Consider the following 14,474-nt stretch of genomic DNA (forward strand, 5'->3'; position numbering starts at 1 on the left):
TCTCTCTCTCTCTCTCTCTCTCTCTCTCTCTCTCTCTCTCTCTCTCTCTCTCTTTTTCTCTCTTTCTCCTTTCTCTTCAAAACTGATTTTGTGTCTCTGTAGACATCGCCATCGGTGTGCCCTTTGCAGGCAAGGATCAACGAGGTAAAGTCCTCATTTACAATGGAAACCCAAAAGGCTTACACAGCAAGCCTTCTCAAGTCCTGCAAGGAGTGTGGGAGTCACAGACCATCCCTTCTGGATTTGGCTTTTCTCTAAGAGGAGACGCAGACATAGACAAGAATGATTACCCAGGTAAGGTTCTTTGTCTTTTCCCACATGAGTACTTGCTTCCTGGCAAGAGTCCCTTCTCTGGAAAACACATTATGCAAAAGCATTTCTCTCATAAAAGATGAAGGTCAAGTTAACATGGCACAGGCTTTTTTGGTATGAGTCCAGAGTGACTTTCACAAGCATTTAAGACAAAACAAACAGTTCCTTTATAGTCAAGAGGCACCATTAAGAAAGGCAAGATGGTTTTCAAAGCTGCCTTGGACAGAAAGCTTGTCAACTGTGCAATCTGAGTTTTCATTGAAAACTCAAAGTCATGTGGTCTCCACCAATATTCTGCTGGCTTCGGAAACCTGTCGAAGGCAATTCAGTTTAACCTGTTCTTCCCTTTTAAATTCAGAGTTACTATTAATCAGAGCATAACCTCAACCATTTTTGTTGTAAGTTGCGTGTTTTCAGAGTGTATTTTCCAACCATGTCCTGGGCCTTTCCAAAGATAGTATGACTATTTTAAAGTAGAAAAAGAAAGAAATGGTTCATGATAGGAAACATTAGCTCTTCTTGATTGTCTTTTTCAGTGAGGGTGTGTGGTGACCTACACAGCACAAACAGATAATTTACATTTTGCAGATGCCACATAAAAATATAGGTTTATCCTAAAGGTTTAGCTTGGTAATCAGGACATTTAACAGAGAACATTGGACTTCCTGGTTTCATGGTTCATTGGTCACTTTTGTGCTCATTTTTAAAAGATGGTTTTAATAAATCTTAGAAACCATTAATACTTGATGGACAGCTGTATTTATTAAAACCTGTCTCTACTCACCATTCTTTCCCCTAATTGGGAATTTTCCATCTATAGATAGGTCTCTGGTTTGGGGAAGTGGTTCACTAGGCTGATGTGCAAGACTACGTCCTTTATCCCATTGTTTGGCTTTTGTTTTCTCCTCTGTAATTAGGCAAAAGATAACACAATGTATGATTATAAATTTTCCAGAAACTTTCCACAGCAGGATTATGTGTTAATGCTACCTGTGGCAGTACCAAAAAGCCTTAGTTAAATATGGTATACATATCGATTAGTATACAATACTAATCAATAATGGTCAATAGTTTGATTGGGGAAGGGTCTACTACATAATGTATTCTAGTTTTGATTAATTAAAAATTCTAGATCCTTCATGCTGTTACTATTCCATGTCAAGGTGATTAATAAAATCCAACTCATGTGTTGTGATTTCAGTTCATTTAGAGAGCTATGGCTATTCATTATGTCTGTCAGAAACATCCTTTCCCACTGGAAGTAACAGGGAACTTGACTGGCAGAATGGCTGTGCTTTCTACATTGCAAAGAAGTAGAGGATGTGTCAATCAAACAGCCAGTGCACTACTTCCTGTGAAGGCTGAACCAGGGCCAAATGAGGGTAACACAAGAAATGACTTTGCTATCAGATTGTGTTCCTTCCAAATGAGCAGGGCATGGGAGGAGAAGTAGAATAAGCCGAGGGTCTTCCCTGTGTCTCTTCAAAAGTTCTAAAAGTGTACAGCATGGTATGTCTTCACATTATACCCAGGATGAGTTGTACGGTAATAGGATTTAGACTCAGGTTTTCAAACTTACCAGGTATGCCGGGTACTTATTGGACCTGCTCATTAAAGCTGAGGGGATGGCATCCCTTGGATACTTTGATTTGTCAACACTGGAAGATGCTAAGGAATTTGAGTTTTGAGCCCAACACTCTACTTTACAAACCATGCTTCAGAGTCTTTGTTGGCAGGAACTTTTTATCGAAGCTCCCCTAGTTCCTTTCTTCTGACAAGGATATCAAGCTAAGCTGCAGCTCTTTTTTCCCAGCTCATTCTTGTGTTGTTGCTACCAATGTAAGGTATGAATGTACCACAGGCTACAGTCTCACCTGAAAGAACTCAATGAGGAATGCTTTCTCATTGGAAAATATTTCCGTTTTCAGGCACTGATCGACAATTATTAGAAATTACCATATAATAAAATGATGTTTTACCAAGTTTCATTTCGTTTAAAATACACTCTCACAGTATAAAGTTAAAGTACATTTTAAAATTTTTAAATATTTGTAAGAGGTTAAAGGGTTGTCTCAAGTTGCCCTCTGACCTCGACATGTGCATCACCCCCCCACACATACAAACACATGTGCAAACATACACACAAATACATGAATAAATAAACTGTAAAATGAAAGCTATCTCAAGACAACACCAAGGCAGGAGCTCACCAGGCCCTGTCAGCTGCCCTCCCTTTGCTCTCCACTGCTTTCTAGTCTTCCTCCTCTGCTTCCCTCCTCAGTCCTGTCCTCATTTCTCCTCCCCTCTCTTCCATTCTATCCTCTCCTCCATTTTCTTCCTCTTTCCCCTCCCCCATGGCCTCTTGCCCTCCTCTTGTTCTCCTAACTTCTCTCCTCCCCTTTTTTCCCCAACCCCCCTGCATTTTCTCCTCCCCTCTCCTCTCCACCATCTTTTGTATCTCATGCTCCTCTCTTCCCCCCTTCTCTATCTTCCCTCCCATCTTCTTTCCTTTCTTCTCATCACCTTCTCTCTCCTACCCTCCTCTCCCACCCTTTTCTTTCCCCCATTTTCCTTGTTCCCCTCTCTCTCCAGACCAGATTTCTCTGTACACAGGATGAGCTGCTTCTGCTCCCAACACCAAAGATGACATTTCACTTGAATGCAGTTGAGGTCTGCAACTCATCTTAGTCTAAAGTCCTCTGGGAAGAACTCGGATAGACTCTGAAACAAATGGTGACATCGTCCAAACCAGACAAGAGTTGACTTTTAGACTATGCAGGCATGCCGGAAGCATCCAGTATGGCGACTGTATCATGTCAATAAAACAAAAATGACTGCAGAGAAGAATAATGGCAATAAGAAATGAGAAACACAATCTAAGGGAAAATATTACTCGAGATGAAATACTGTTTTGAAATGTCTCAGCCTTTTTATGTTGGTTGTTTTATTTTAGAGGCTTAGAAGAAAGATAAGTAAGATGCTTCCTTCTGTCAAATAATAATGTTCTGCTCAGTTATGGACTACACACTGCATTATGGCCAGACAAGTTACTGCCTTCCCAATCTTAAAATTATAGGCAAAGCTTACAGCAAAGGACAAGGATGATGTAATAGGTGAAGCAAAGCTCATTGGCATGTTGTGGCTGTTCCTCGCTGTCTATAAAGGACCTCTGAGTTGACCTCATATGATGGCTGTGTATCAGATAACCATGCAGGGGAGGCAGGGAAGGAAACTATGTGGAGAACATATGACCTCCTGGAACAGCTCAGAGCCATCCAGAGTCAGTGACAAACCACAGGGCAAGAGGCAGAGAGAAAAGCTGGAGGCGCACTGAGAAGCCATGTTGCATATCCTCCACAGTGATGGAAAAAGGACAAACTGTGTTTCACACTAGCTTCAGCATGGGAACTGGATAGATGGGGAGCTGGATGCTCTAGTTCAGTGGAAGATGAGAGTGATCTTGATCTTGGTTGTGATGGGATGGTCATGAGGATGTAGAGAGATGAAGAACATCGTTGTAGGTGAGTAACTGTTGTATGCACAGGGTAAGGAGAGGGTGGATTTTTAAATAGCTTTCAGTTGGCAGACTTCGGCATCTAGCTACATGATGGGGCCATTCCAAATTCATTCAAACAGTAAACAGTGAGGACTTCCAGGCCTGTGGCAGAGGTGATGATTTGTAAACATTGTAAACTTGGCCTTCCAGTGACAATGTGGAGTAGGGGTGGGGTGCAGTGTGTTTGGAGTATGGGGCTTACACAGGGTGCAGACCCAGAGCACTGTGTGAGAGACCGTGTAAGGTGCCAGTCTGAGGGACACTGCAGACACAGGAAGATTCCACAACCTCTGAATTACACACACACTCTCTCTCTCTCTCTCTCTCTCTCTCTCTCTCTCTCTCTCTCTCTCTCCATGTCTCTCTCTCTGTCTTTCTCTCACTTTTGTATTGTAGCAATGGTAAGTGTGTGTGTGTGTGTGTGTGTGTGTGTGTGTGTGTGCTCATTTGGAAGCCAGAATAAGATATCAGGAACTTTCTTTATCACTCTCTGCCTTATTGCCTTGAGATAGTATCTCTTAATGAACCAGAAGCTTCCTAATTCTCCTAGGGTGGAGCTCTCAGGATCCATCTAATCCCACCCCAGAGGTTATAAATGCATACACAGACATGCCCAGTTTTGTTTTTCTTTGGTTTCACATGGGTGTTGAGAATTTGAACTTATAGCTTCATGTTGGCAAAGCAAGAATTTCTACCCACTGAGACATCTCCCCCACCCCCTTATCTTGATTTTCTTTAGGAAAACCATCAAATGTAAAAGTTTGCAAACTCATGAAATATTCATATCTTGAAAATGCAGATTTTTTAAATAGAATAGAATGAAATACATTCGCAAAAATTTTAAATGTTATTGAATAATATACTTGTGAACTTAAAAAGTATATATTTTATAAGAGAAATGGCATTAGTCTTTAGACATTTTATAATCATTTGGTCTTAATTATGTGTATTGCCAGAAGAAAATGCCAGGGCTCTGTAGTTTCATAAACAGTCACCTCCATTTCCCTGATTGCTTCCAGAACATGAGCTGGTTCCAAAATCAAAATTGACAGAAATGATACACATACAGGATCCACCCCTGTAAGGAGGAAGTGAGAGCAGATTTATCTAGCAAGGAATTCCTCAAACCCCGGGAAGGTCAAAGACACACTTAAGTGTTCACACACAGACACATTCTTCATGGTTCCACACTAAGCCAGTCAGAAACAAGACCTCAAGCATTTACTTTCTCGACCTAGTTACCTACAGAACTTATGAAGAAAAAGAATACAAAGACAGATTTAAAATTCTACTTTTGGACGTAGAAGTTGTTACCAATTGGAAAACAAATAAAACTGGTGCTCACTAACAGTGGTGGCAACTGAAGTTACTGACTGGGTTACAATAGGTTTCATTTTCTAGTTATTAAAATGAACTTCAAATACCAATAGGTTTAGCACTATAACACTGTTGGCTTCAATTATCCTTACTGCCTGCTACACAGCCTTTCTGGGCATCCTATTATTAAACCCCCTGTGACAGTGGCAGGGAACATGTATTGTGTCAATTCATAAATTGCAGCAAGAATTCTAATTTTCTTAATACAGCCTGGCTGCTGTTGAAGAGAGAAAAGGTAGGGCCACTTGTTCCAATATGCTTTCAATCATCAAGTTCAACATGCCATGTATTTGAGCAGGGCCACTCTGTCTCCCTATCTTTGGAAGGAGCGATGTCAGCACTGAGCAAACACGGGATCAATTGCGTTACTAACGTTTTGCGATTATAAGCATGAGTGTGCACACATGCATGTGTTGTGGGCAAGGGTATGTGTAGGTGTACATATATGTGCCAGTGCAAGTGACCATATATTCATGGAAGCTAGAGGAGGACACTGACTGATCTTCTCTATCACTCTCTGCCTTATTCCCTTGAGGCAAGGTCTTTCACTGAGCCTGGGGCTGGACTGGCAGCCAGCGAGAATCAATAATCCCCCTGTCTCTCTTCCCTTCCCACCTAGAACTGAGGTTAGAAGACCACGTAGCCATTCCCATTTTGCAACTGTAACTACTGATTATTAAGAGTTCCAAGCATGCTAGACACTGCAGAAGATAAATATAGATTATATTCATTTGAATATTATTCTTGGGTTCGTCTTAAAGAGATACATATGCTCTTTATATGTGTGGAGGTCTATTTTTATATGTTTGTGTCCATGTAGAGCCAAAGTATGTATAGTAAGACTGGATGGCATTCCATTATTTTTATCTTAGTAAAGGTGGCCGAACAGGGATGGAATTCTGACTGTTCAGATTTCTGACAGCCTGACACTCAAGGGGCTATTTGACTTCTGTGAACTTCTACTCCCTAGGGGCATTTGCAGTGTTGCATATATTTGCACTTCTAAGTTGGCAAAACAATTTTTACAAAATACTGTGGATATCTTAAGATAGGAACTGAATCCACTTATTGTGGTCAGAGTCCAAACTACTTTATGACAGTTATGTTTGGTGATAGAAGATTCTGAGAAATGGCATTCTACTAGGCTGAAGACAGACTGCCCAGGTCGAAAATTTGACTTCCCAATTTCTAGCTGTGTAAGAGTCAGAAAATGTCTTAACCTTAGTTTCCTCACCTGTAAAATTGAACAAGAATATGTAGATGTGAAAAGTAAATGATATGGGATGGAGAAAGATGCTTCAGTGGCCAAGAGAACTCACTATACAAGTGTGAGGAGCTGAGTTCAAACCTTTCACATCAGAGCTGCGAGTGTCCCCTCAAACACATGCCAGCCCTAGGGCTTCAGGGGTAAAGACACAATGGGAAGGCTTGCTAGCTCCCAGCCTTGAGGCGTTGCCAAGGGTGTAAGTTATAAAATGATAGAGCAAGTGGGTACACTGTCCTTGTCTGGTCCATGAGCCTGTTTCTATGCATGTGCAATACACAAAGAGGCAAAGCTGTGTGTTACAAACTGAGAGCACATAAAATCAGTCTGAGATCATATGCACCACTTAAGGGATGGCAACTGTCCATTTTACTTTTCAAAGTATGTATTTTCAAGGTCTACTTTTTCCTTTACATGCTAAGGTACAGTCTTTTCTTTTGCTTGAATAAGCAAACTTCCCCAGCTTAACCTATGTTTGCCTCCTTCATCCCAAATAGGAGTATGAGTCAGGCGGCGTAGCTACTGTAAGCCCTCTGGTTAGTAAGCCTCCAGCAGAAAGTTCTCCAATATCCTGTGGATTTCTATCCCCTGTGATGATGCAATCCACTCCTCACTCCTCACTCCACCTCACTGTCACCCTTGGGTGGGAGATGTGGTAGTAAGTATCAGGGACTTCCCTCAGGGCTGTCTGTGCTTTACGGGTTGGCAGAGATGGACAATGCACATATTTCCCAGTCACTTAGTCAATTGACAATGTAATTACAATCTAACTAGACCTCATCTTCTATGGGGACAATGGAAAATGAAAGAATGAAAATTGTAGTTTGTGTACCTGAAAGGCAGACTGGTTGTGGGGATGAGGAGGTCTGACACAGAGGAGTGGGAGAGACTAAGAAAAGGTGAGCTTGAGAGAAAACTCAGATATTGATGCAGGATAGTGGAGAAAAGCCCAGACCACACGAGGGGAGATTCAATTACAAAACAATAGACAGTAGTTTATAAAAATAAGGTGAGCGTTTTTTCACTTTCATGTTTATGGTATCCAAGTCACATGTCTTAGATATTGTGTGTGTGAAGTGTGTTGTCACTGGCACACATAAATAGGAACCACAGACATTTTTATCTGAAAACCAAAATGGAGAAGTGTTTAACTTTCTCCATGGGGCCTCACTGGAAGCCAAAACCTGACCAGAGGATCCTGTGTACATTAATTGAGTGAAAACACGCCAGAGAAGAAACAGCTGTGATAGTTGGGAATCCTAAAATCCAGTGATCTCGTCTAACCCTGTTAACCAGGATTGCATAGCAACACAGCCTGCCAAACACACAGCCCAGGCATCAGAGGATGGAGGAGGGAAGGGCAGGCTCTGCTGAGGAACACAAATCTCACAAGCAATAAAAACCGGACAAAACATGGGCTGAGGGCCAAGACTATCATTGTCTTGTTCAGCCTCCTAATATACGGTGATTATATCATGAAGCCATTTCAGACAATTACACTCAATGAAATAAAATGGCCCATCTGTTTTAGTGAGTGCTGGGGGAGGGAAGGAAGGAGGGAGAGGTGTGTGTGTGTGTGTGTGTGTGTGTGTGTGTGTGTGTGTGTGTGTGTGTAGAGAGAGAGAGACAGGGAGTGGGGGAGCAATGTAACCTAGGCCGATCTCTACACGATGGGAAATAAAGGGGAGATTTGAGCCAAAGGGAATAACGTATTTTTCCTAAACTTTAAGGACCTTGAAGCCACTAATTTGAAGTTTAATTGAACTGCATTCAAATCTTGTAGTGAAAGTTTATATTTGCTTCTCATTGTGCTTCTAAAGCATATAAGCAAAGCAAATATGACATTCTTACTGAGGCATACTGCTCATGAATTCATTGTAACACATTAGAAATTGGAATATCTTTTTTTATTGGATATTTTATACATTTCAAATGTTATCCCCTTCCTCAGTTTCCCCTCTGCAAACCCTCTATTCTATCTCACCCCCCACCTCCTCGCTTCTATGAGGGTGCTTCCCTACCCACCCACCCACCCACCCACTCCAACCTCACTACCCTGGCATTCCCCGACACTGAGGCATCAGGCCTTCACAGGACCAATTGATGCCAGATAAGGCCATCCTCTGCTACATATGTAGCTGGAGCCATGTGTACTCTTTGGTAGGTTGTTTAGTCCCTAGGAGCTCTGAGGGGGGTCTGGTTTGTTGATATTGTTGTTCTTCCTATGGGGTTGCAAACTCCTTCGGCTCCTACAGTCTGGAGAGATGGTTCAATAGTTAAGAGCACTGACTGTTCTACCAAAGGTCCTGAGTTCAATTCAGAAACCATATGGTAGCTCACAACTATCTGTGATGAGATCCAATACCCTCTTCTGGTATGTCTGAAGACAGCCATGGTATACTCACATATGTAAAATAAATAAATACATTAAAAAAGAAATTACAAGATCACTCTTCTTGGAAACATGGCACATGAGTTTAACTAGAATTGAATTAATTCAACTGGACAAGATCTTGAGTTTGAGTCAAGCCAAAAGGAATAGAAAGGTACTGGCCTTCAGGTTCTAAGCTGTGTTACTCAATGGCGCTTAGCAGCTGGGCATCTCTGAGCCACACTTTCACTGTCTAGAAGTAAAACAAGTGCGTGAGTTGCTACTCCAAAGGTCTGAGCCACAGGATCTTTGCTTATAAACCAGAGCTAGACACACTGGGGCCTCCATAATATATGTGCAGCTCACTAAGGATCTGTCTTAATAATAAAAAAAATGATTTAGTGAAATTATGTATAAAAAAACTTTGTCTTAGTTTTGGGATAATTTTAGATTCCCAGGAAAGTTATGAAGATACTCACACCTCATGGTACTTTTTATTTGGAATCCCCTTTGAGCAGCATCCTGTATAACTGTAGTTCAATAGCCATCAACTAATAAATAGATCTGTTAGAGACTTAATAGCACTTAAGTATTTTTGGTTCTTCCATCCTTTTGTCCCACTCCAAATCCAATCAAGGATCCAGCATTGACTCTGTCGAGTTCTCTTCCTTCAACTGCTGACACACCCTTGGCTTTTCATTTACTGTCACAACCTGGATGCATTGAAGAGTGTTGACCAGGCATTTTGAAGAGCACCAAATTTAGCTTTGTCTTGGTGTTCAACTAGAAACAGGCTGAGGTCATATATTTTACACGAATAGCACCCAATGGTGCTAGACCCTTCCAGATGCATCCTGTCCAGGGAGTGTAAAGTCTGCTATCTTCTCAAACCTGCTTTACTTGCATTAGGAGCTGTTTTCCAAGTTTTCCAGCTAGAAAGTTGTTTGTTTTCTGTTACAGTGAGTCTTTATAAAAAATACTGTTAGACTATGGACATTTCTGCCTCTCCTATGTTTTTTCACTACCCTTAGCATCCATAAATGAGCCTTGCCTGCAGGTTATTACCGACAAACTGTTATGCATCTAAATTCATTCTATATCTAAATTTATTCACTGTAACTCTAATATAGGAAATATACAACATTTATTTGTTTGTATATGTATATACACATGTATGGAATCATAAATATTTAATTTTTGTGTCATATTCCATTCCTATGTCTATTTATGTTGTTGAGTATGTCCCACATCGAGTGAGTGGGAAAACCTTCTCATAGGTTTCACTGATGTTTTGACATTGCCAATGTTTCTATAAGTATTTCCATACCCTAAAACATCTCACAATGTAGGGTTTTTGTTTGTTTGCTGGTTTTTTTGCTGTTGTAGTTGTTGTTTGTTTTGTTTTTGCAGACCTAACAGTCAACCTTTCTTTAAGAAGCCATGATTCTTTCCTCTAATTTTTCTTTAAGAGTGATATTTGGTAATCAAGATCTGGACACCAAATGTTCACACAGTTACTAGAATGCCAAAGATAAACCTTGTAATGTGCTGAGTTAAATAGACTGTCTCACCCCCTACCATCTGTCTGCTATGATCCCTTCCCACATACTCTGTCTACTCCAAACCATCAATATTAGTTCAAATCAGCAAATTTCATATTTTATCACATAGCTAAACTTGGTGAGTCACAATTCCTTCATTTTATTTGTTATTCACAGATACTCAGGCAGTATAAACATTGCTCAGCTAATTTTTTGATCAGCCACTATTTTTCTTTATTCTTAAAAATAACAGAATATTGATCATGTGACATTGAAGAGATCATGTTTTAAATAGTGCCTTTTTTCAATTATTCCACAAATACATTCAAAGTGCCTTCCACATGCCTAGCGCTTTTCTACATGAAGAAGACACAACACTGAATTAAACAATAATTCAGCTCTTTGGCCTCAGTTCCAATCTTGAAGGTGACAATGGCTGCAATGGGACCTTGACAAGTGACAGTACTCAGGACCCTCAGTTTCTTCATTAGTAAAACTGACATAGAACCTGATCTGGAGTTAAGTTAGATCATATGCATAAAGTAGCTAATACTAGTCATAAATAAAATAGCTAAATAAAATAGTGACACTATGTAAATATAATCTACGCCTCTAAGGAATTCTGTAATCAGAGAGGCAAAGCATCTAATAATTGGCTTTGCTACAAGGCAGAATAGTAGACAACTTTTAAGAAGGTTGAATATGGGGGAATTTCAGGGAGGGCATCTGGGGAAAAAATCAGTCATAAGAACTTGTTCTATAAGCATAAGGAGCTAAATTTTATTTTCTAAAATACTCATCAAAAAGGCCTACATGGTGTCATTTGTCTGCAATCTCAGCAGTGGAGATGTGGAGAAAGGTAGATGCTGGGACTCCATGGCAACCAGCTTAGCCTAATTGGCTAGTCCCAAACCAATGAGAGACAAACCAACGTGTGTGTGTGTGTGTGCACAGGTGAAATGAGAGACAAACTCAATGAGAGACAAACGTGTGTGTGTGTGTGTGCACAGGTGAAATTGCATATTCACCTGTGCACACACACACACACACACACACACACACACTACACAGTGCTACTAAGATAATCAAAGACTCTCTATAGGAGAATTAAGTTAAACAAGGTCCAAAGAAGTAGGTAATCATGAACGGTTATATGAAGAAGCAACCCAAAACAACCCAGAGATACATGTCAAGGGTTTTTACCATGACAACAACAATAAAGATGACATTCTGGTGTAGACAGACTGAAAAAGTGAATGGAAGGAGGAGACACAGATGACACTCCAGCAGAGGATCATATATCTTCAATATGTTATAACCACTGTAATAAAAATAATTTCCAACTTTTGAGAAACCTTCATTTATCAAGGTTAGAGTATGTGAACCAGTTCTCTGACTGAGTGATATTCCAGTGAGGATGAAAACTCATATGTCTAGGTCTGAAAGACACAAAATTTTTTTTTAAGGATCTTGGCATACATAATGAAGGTTAGCTGTTTCGTTTAACATAATAAAAACATTACCTAATTTGTCATTGTTAGCATACATAGAAAACAATTAAAGACACACTGTTTTGTGTTGTTGAGACATGCTAAGAAAGAAAGTTGATAAAAGAAAATGAAGTACTCTCTGTTTTCTACTTTTAGAGCAGTTTGGCCCAAATTGATAGGAGCATGAAGAGAGGGAAGGAAAGTTAAGAGAGCTGGGGATATATGCTTAAAGGCCTTGAATAATACGTTAAATAACTGATAATGTGTTAGGAAGGTAGTGAGAAATATAAAGTGCTTAGTACTTGAAAATAACCCAACTGATAATGTGTTAGGAAGGTAGTGAGAAATATAAAGTGCTTAGTACTTGAAAATAACCTCAGTCTCTATAGTAAACAAAATAAGATGTTTACATATCTACTTTCTATAACTTCAACCTTCAAATATGCTCTTACATTTACAGGTGTGTTTGCACATGTTTTGCAACTATTTTCCAGGAGCTAAATAAATGAATAAATAATTGAGCCCATATTTGTAACGTGTACCAATTCCCACCCTGTAAATTTTTTCTACCATGATTGATTTTGAGCTTTAATGACTCTCAGGTGACAAGAATTATACAATTGCCCTAGATACAGCTGAAATGAACCCAACATAGCTTCCTTCTCCGGCCCAGCCACTTACAAACATTCTAACTTCCCATTTTTGGGACATCTTGTTAAGACTGTCCAGGCTTCCGTTCTTCAGGAGATGGTGTAGAAGCCACTGTGCATATTTCTCAATAGATATCACAGTTACCTTCTTGTTAAGGTATGCATATATCAAGCGAGCCTGAAGTAGTGACTCAGTCCACAAGGTGTTTGCTCTGCAAGCATGAGGACCTGAGTTGGATTCCCCAGAACCCACAAAAACCAAAAACAAACAGAAAACAGGCACAGTGGGACACACCTGTAATTCCAGCACTGCATAGGCAGAAGCAGGATGACTCCTGGGACTTACTGGTAAGCTCCAGGTTCCAGTGAGAGAGAGGTTCATTCTCAATCACCAAGGAGGGTGGCTCCTGAGGAACAGAAACTGTGGTTGCCTTTATCTACCTTGCCTCTTGTTCGCCCCCTAGCCATGTTGAAACAGTATGCCTTCCATCTGAAGGTCACCAATCTTAGAACCAACCATAACTTCCTCAAACCTGAATCTGATGCTAAGCTAAAAAATACCATAAATACTTGGCAGACAATTTATTCTAAAGTCTATTTTACAACATATTTAAATAACATCCAACTTGGAAGCAGTAAAACTGTGTCATTCCCCATGTCCAGTGAAAGAAATCAAATGGCTATTATATTTTTGTATAAGGTGCCATCTAAAGTCCTTTAAATTTGAACTAATTTCCTTCTAAGCATCATAGTATATGCTGGCATTTTTTTTTCTGAAAGCCATGGGATCATTAGGTAAAATGGGATGTAATTTACACTTGATCTTGCTTGTAAAGACATAACTTCCTGATGCCGTGTCCCGGCTTTCTTGAAGGAGGTTGGGGCAAGAGTGGCATGTGGAAGAACTAAGAACAAGCCTAAGCATGACCACGCTTATGATCGCATGCTATTTCTTTCCTCTTGTTCTCTAGTCTTTCTATAAGTGTCTTTCTATAAGTAATTTAAAGTGATGAGCATGGATATGAATAGTACCTTAGTGTCTTTAGTGCCCCTTCTGTTTCAAAGTCTTTGCACACTCTGGTCATTTTCCCATATTCGCACTCTCCACTTAGAAAATCAGGTCAAAGGTCACTTCCTCAGGAAGCTGTCCCTGACTGTTGAAATCCTGGAAAACACATCTCAAATGAAACCTTTACCAGCATGTTCTTATTTGATAAATGTCCTTCTTAAAACCAAGGGATGAATATTGTTTTGGTTACCTTGGTGTCTTGGTGCTCAAACCATTGGCAGATACAAAAGAAACCAGGCAGAGATTGGATGAATACGTGAATCATTGGATGAATTCTATAATGCATGAATCGAGGCACCAACTACCTCACAGGCACACGTCCTTGCTTATGAATCCTTGGCCCCATCTCTTTTTAACTCAGCATTGGTTTCTACCTGTACTGGCTTAGTAAGCCATTTTGTCTCTGTAAAGTGAGCATGGAAATAGAAGTCAGTCGAGATGTCATCATCTCATCAAGGTGAGCGTTGGTACTTCTCTCTCAGGGGTTTCACTTACAGTAGAAGTTCATTCTCATCAGCTTTGGCCTTTCCTCCCAGCTTTAGCTCAACCAGACATGTGGACATTTGCTAGCTGTTCAAGCTACTGTAGCAGCTGTATTAAGTTTTTAGCATCTACTGATACAATACAGATTGTCACTCCCCGATCTGACCAGCAGACAAGAGATGACGAACACGGAGTTCTTCTTCTCAACACAGTTTATTCAGGAACCTTAACATTTCGCAAAAAGCCCTCAAGCCTCTCCTCCACCGCCCTTAAATCCCTCTGCCTTCTCCAATCAGAGCCTGCTACGTCGGTGCATGCGATAGTATAGCCAGTATCACGAGATGGCCTGATTATGCGTAGC

At 40.4% G+C, this 14,474-nt stretch overlaps 1 protein-coding gene across 1 annotated transcript in view; it reads left to right on the plus strand.

The window, feature by feature from the left end:
• Itga8 (integrin subunit alpha 8) overlaps positions 1-14,474 on the plus strand; it is a 178,437-nt gene that overhangs the window by 63,378 nt on the left and 100,585 nt on the right. The window contains exon 13 of the mRNA XM_028764938.1: positions 103-294. Coding sequence (XP_028620771.1) covers positions 103-294 — 192 coding nt within the window. The remainder of the gene's footprint in view (positions 1-102; positions 295-14,474) is intronic.

Source organism: Grammomys surdaster, unplaced genomic scaffold, assembly GCF_004785775.1.
Source record: "Grammomys surdaster isolate TR1022 unplaced genomic scaffold, NIH_TR_1.0 146, whole genome shotgun sequence".
Classification (NCBI taxonomy): domain Eukaryota; kingdom Metazoa; phylum Chordata; class Mammalia; order Rodentia; family Muridae; genus Grammomys; species Grammomys surdaster.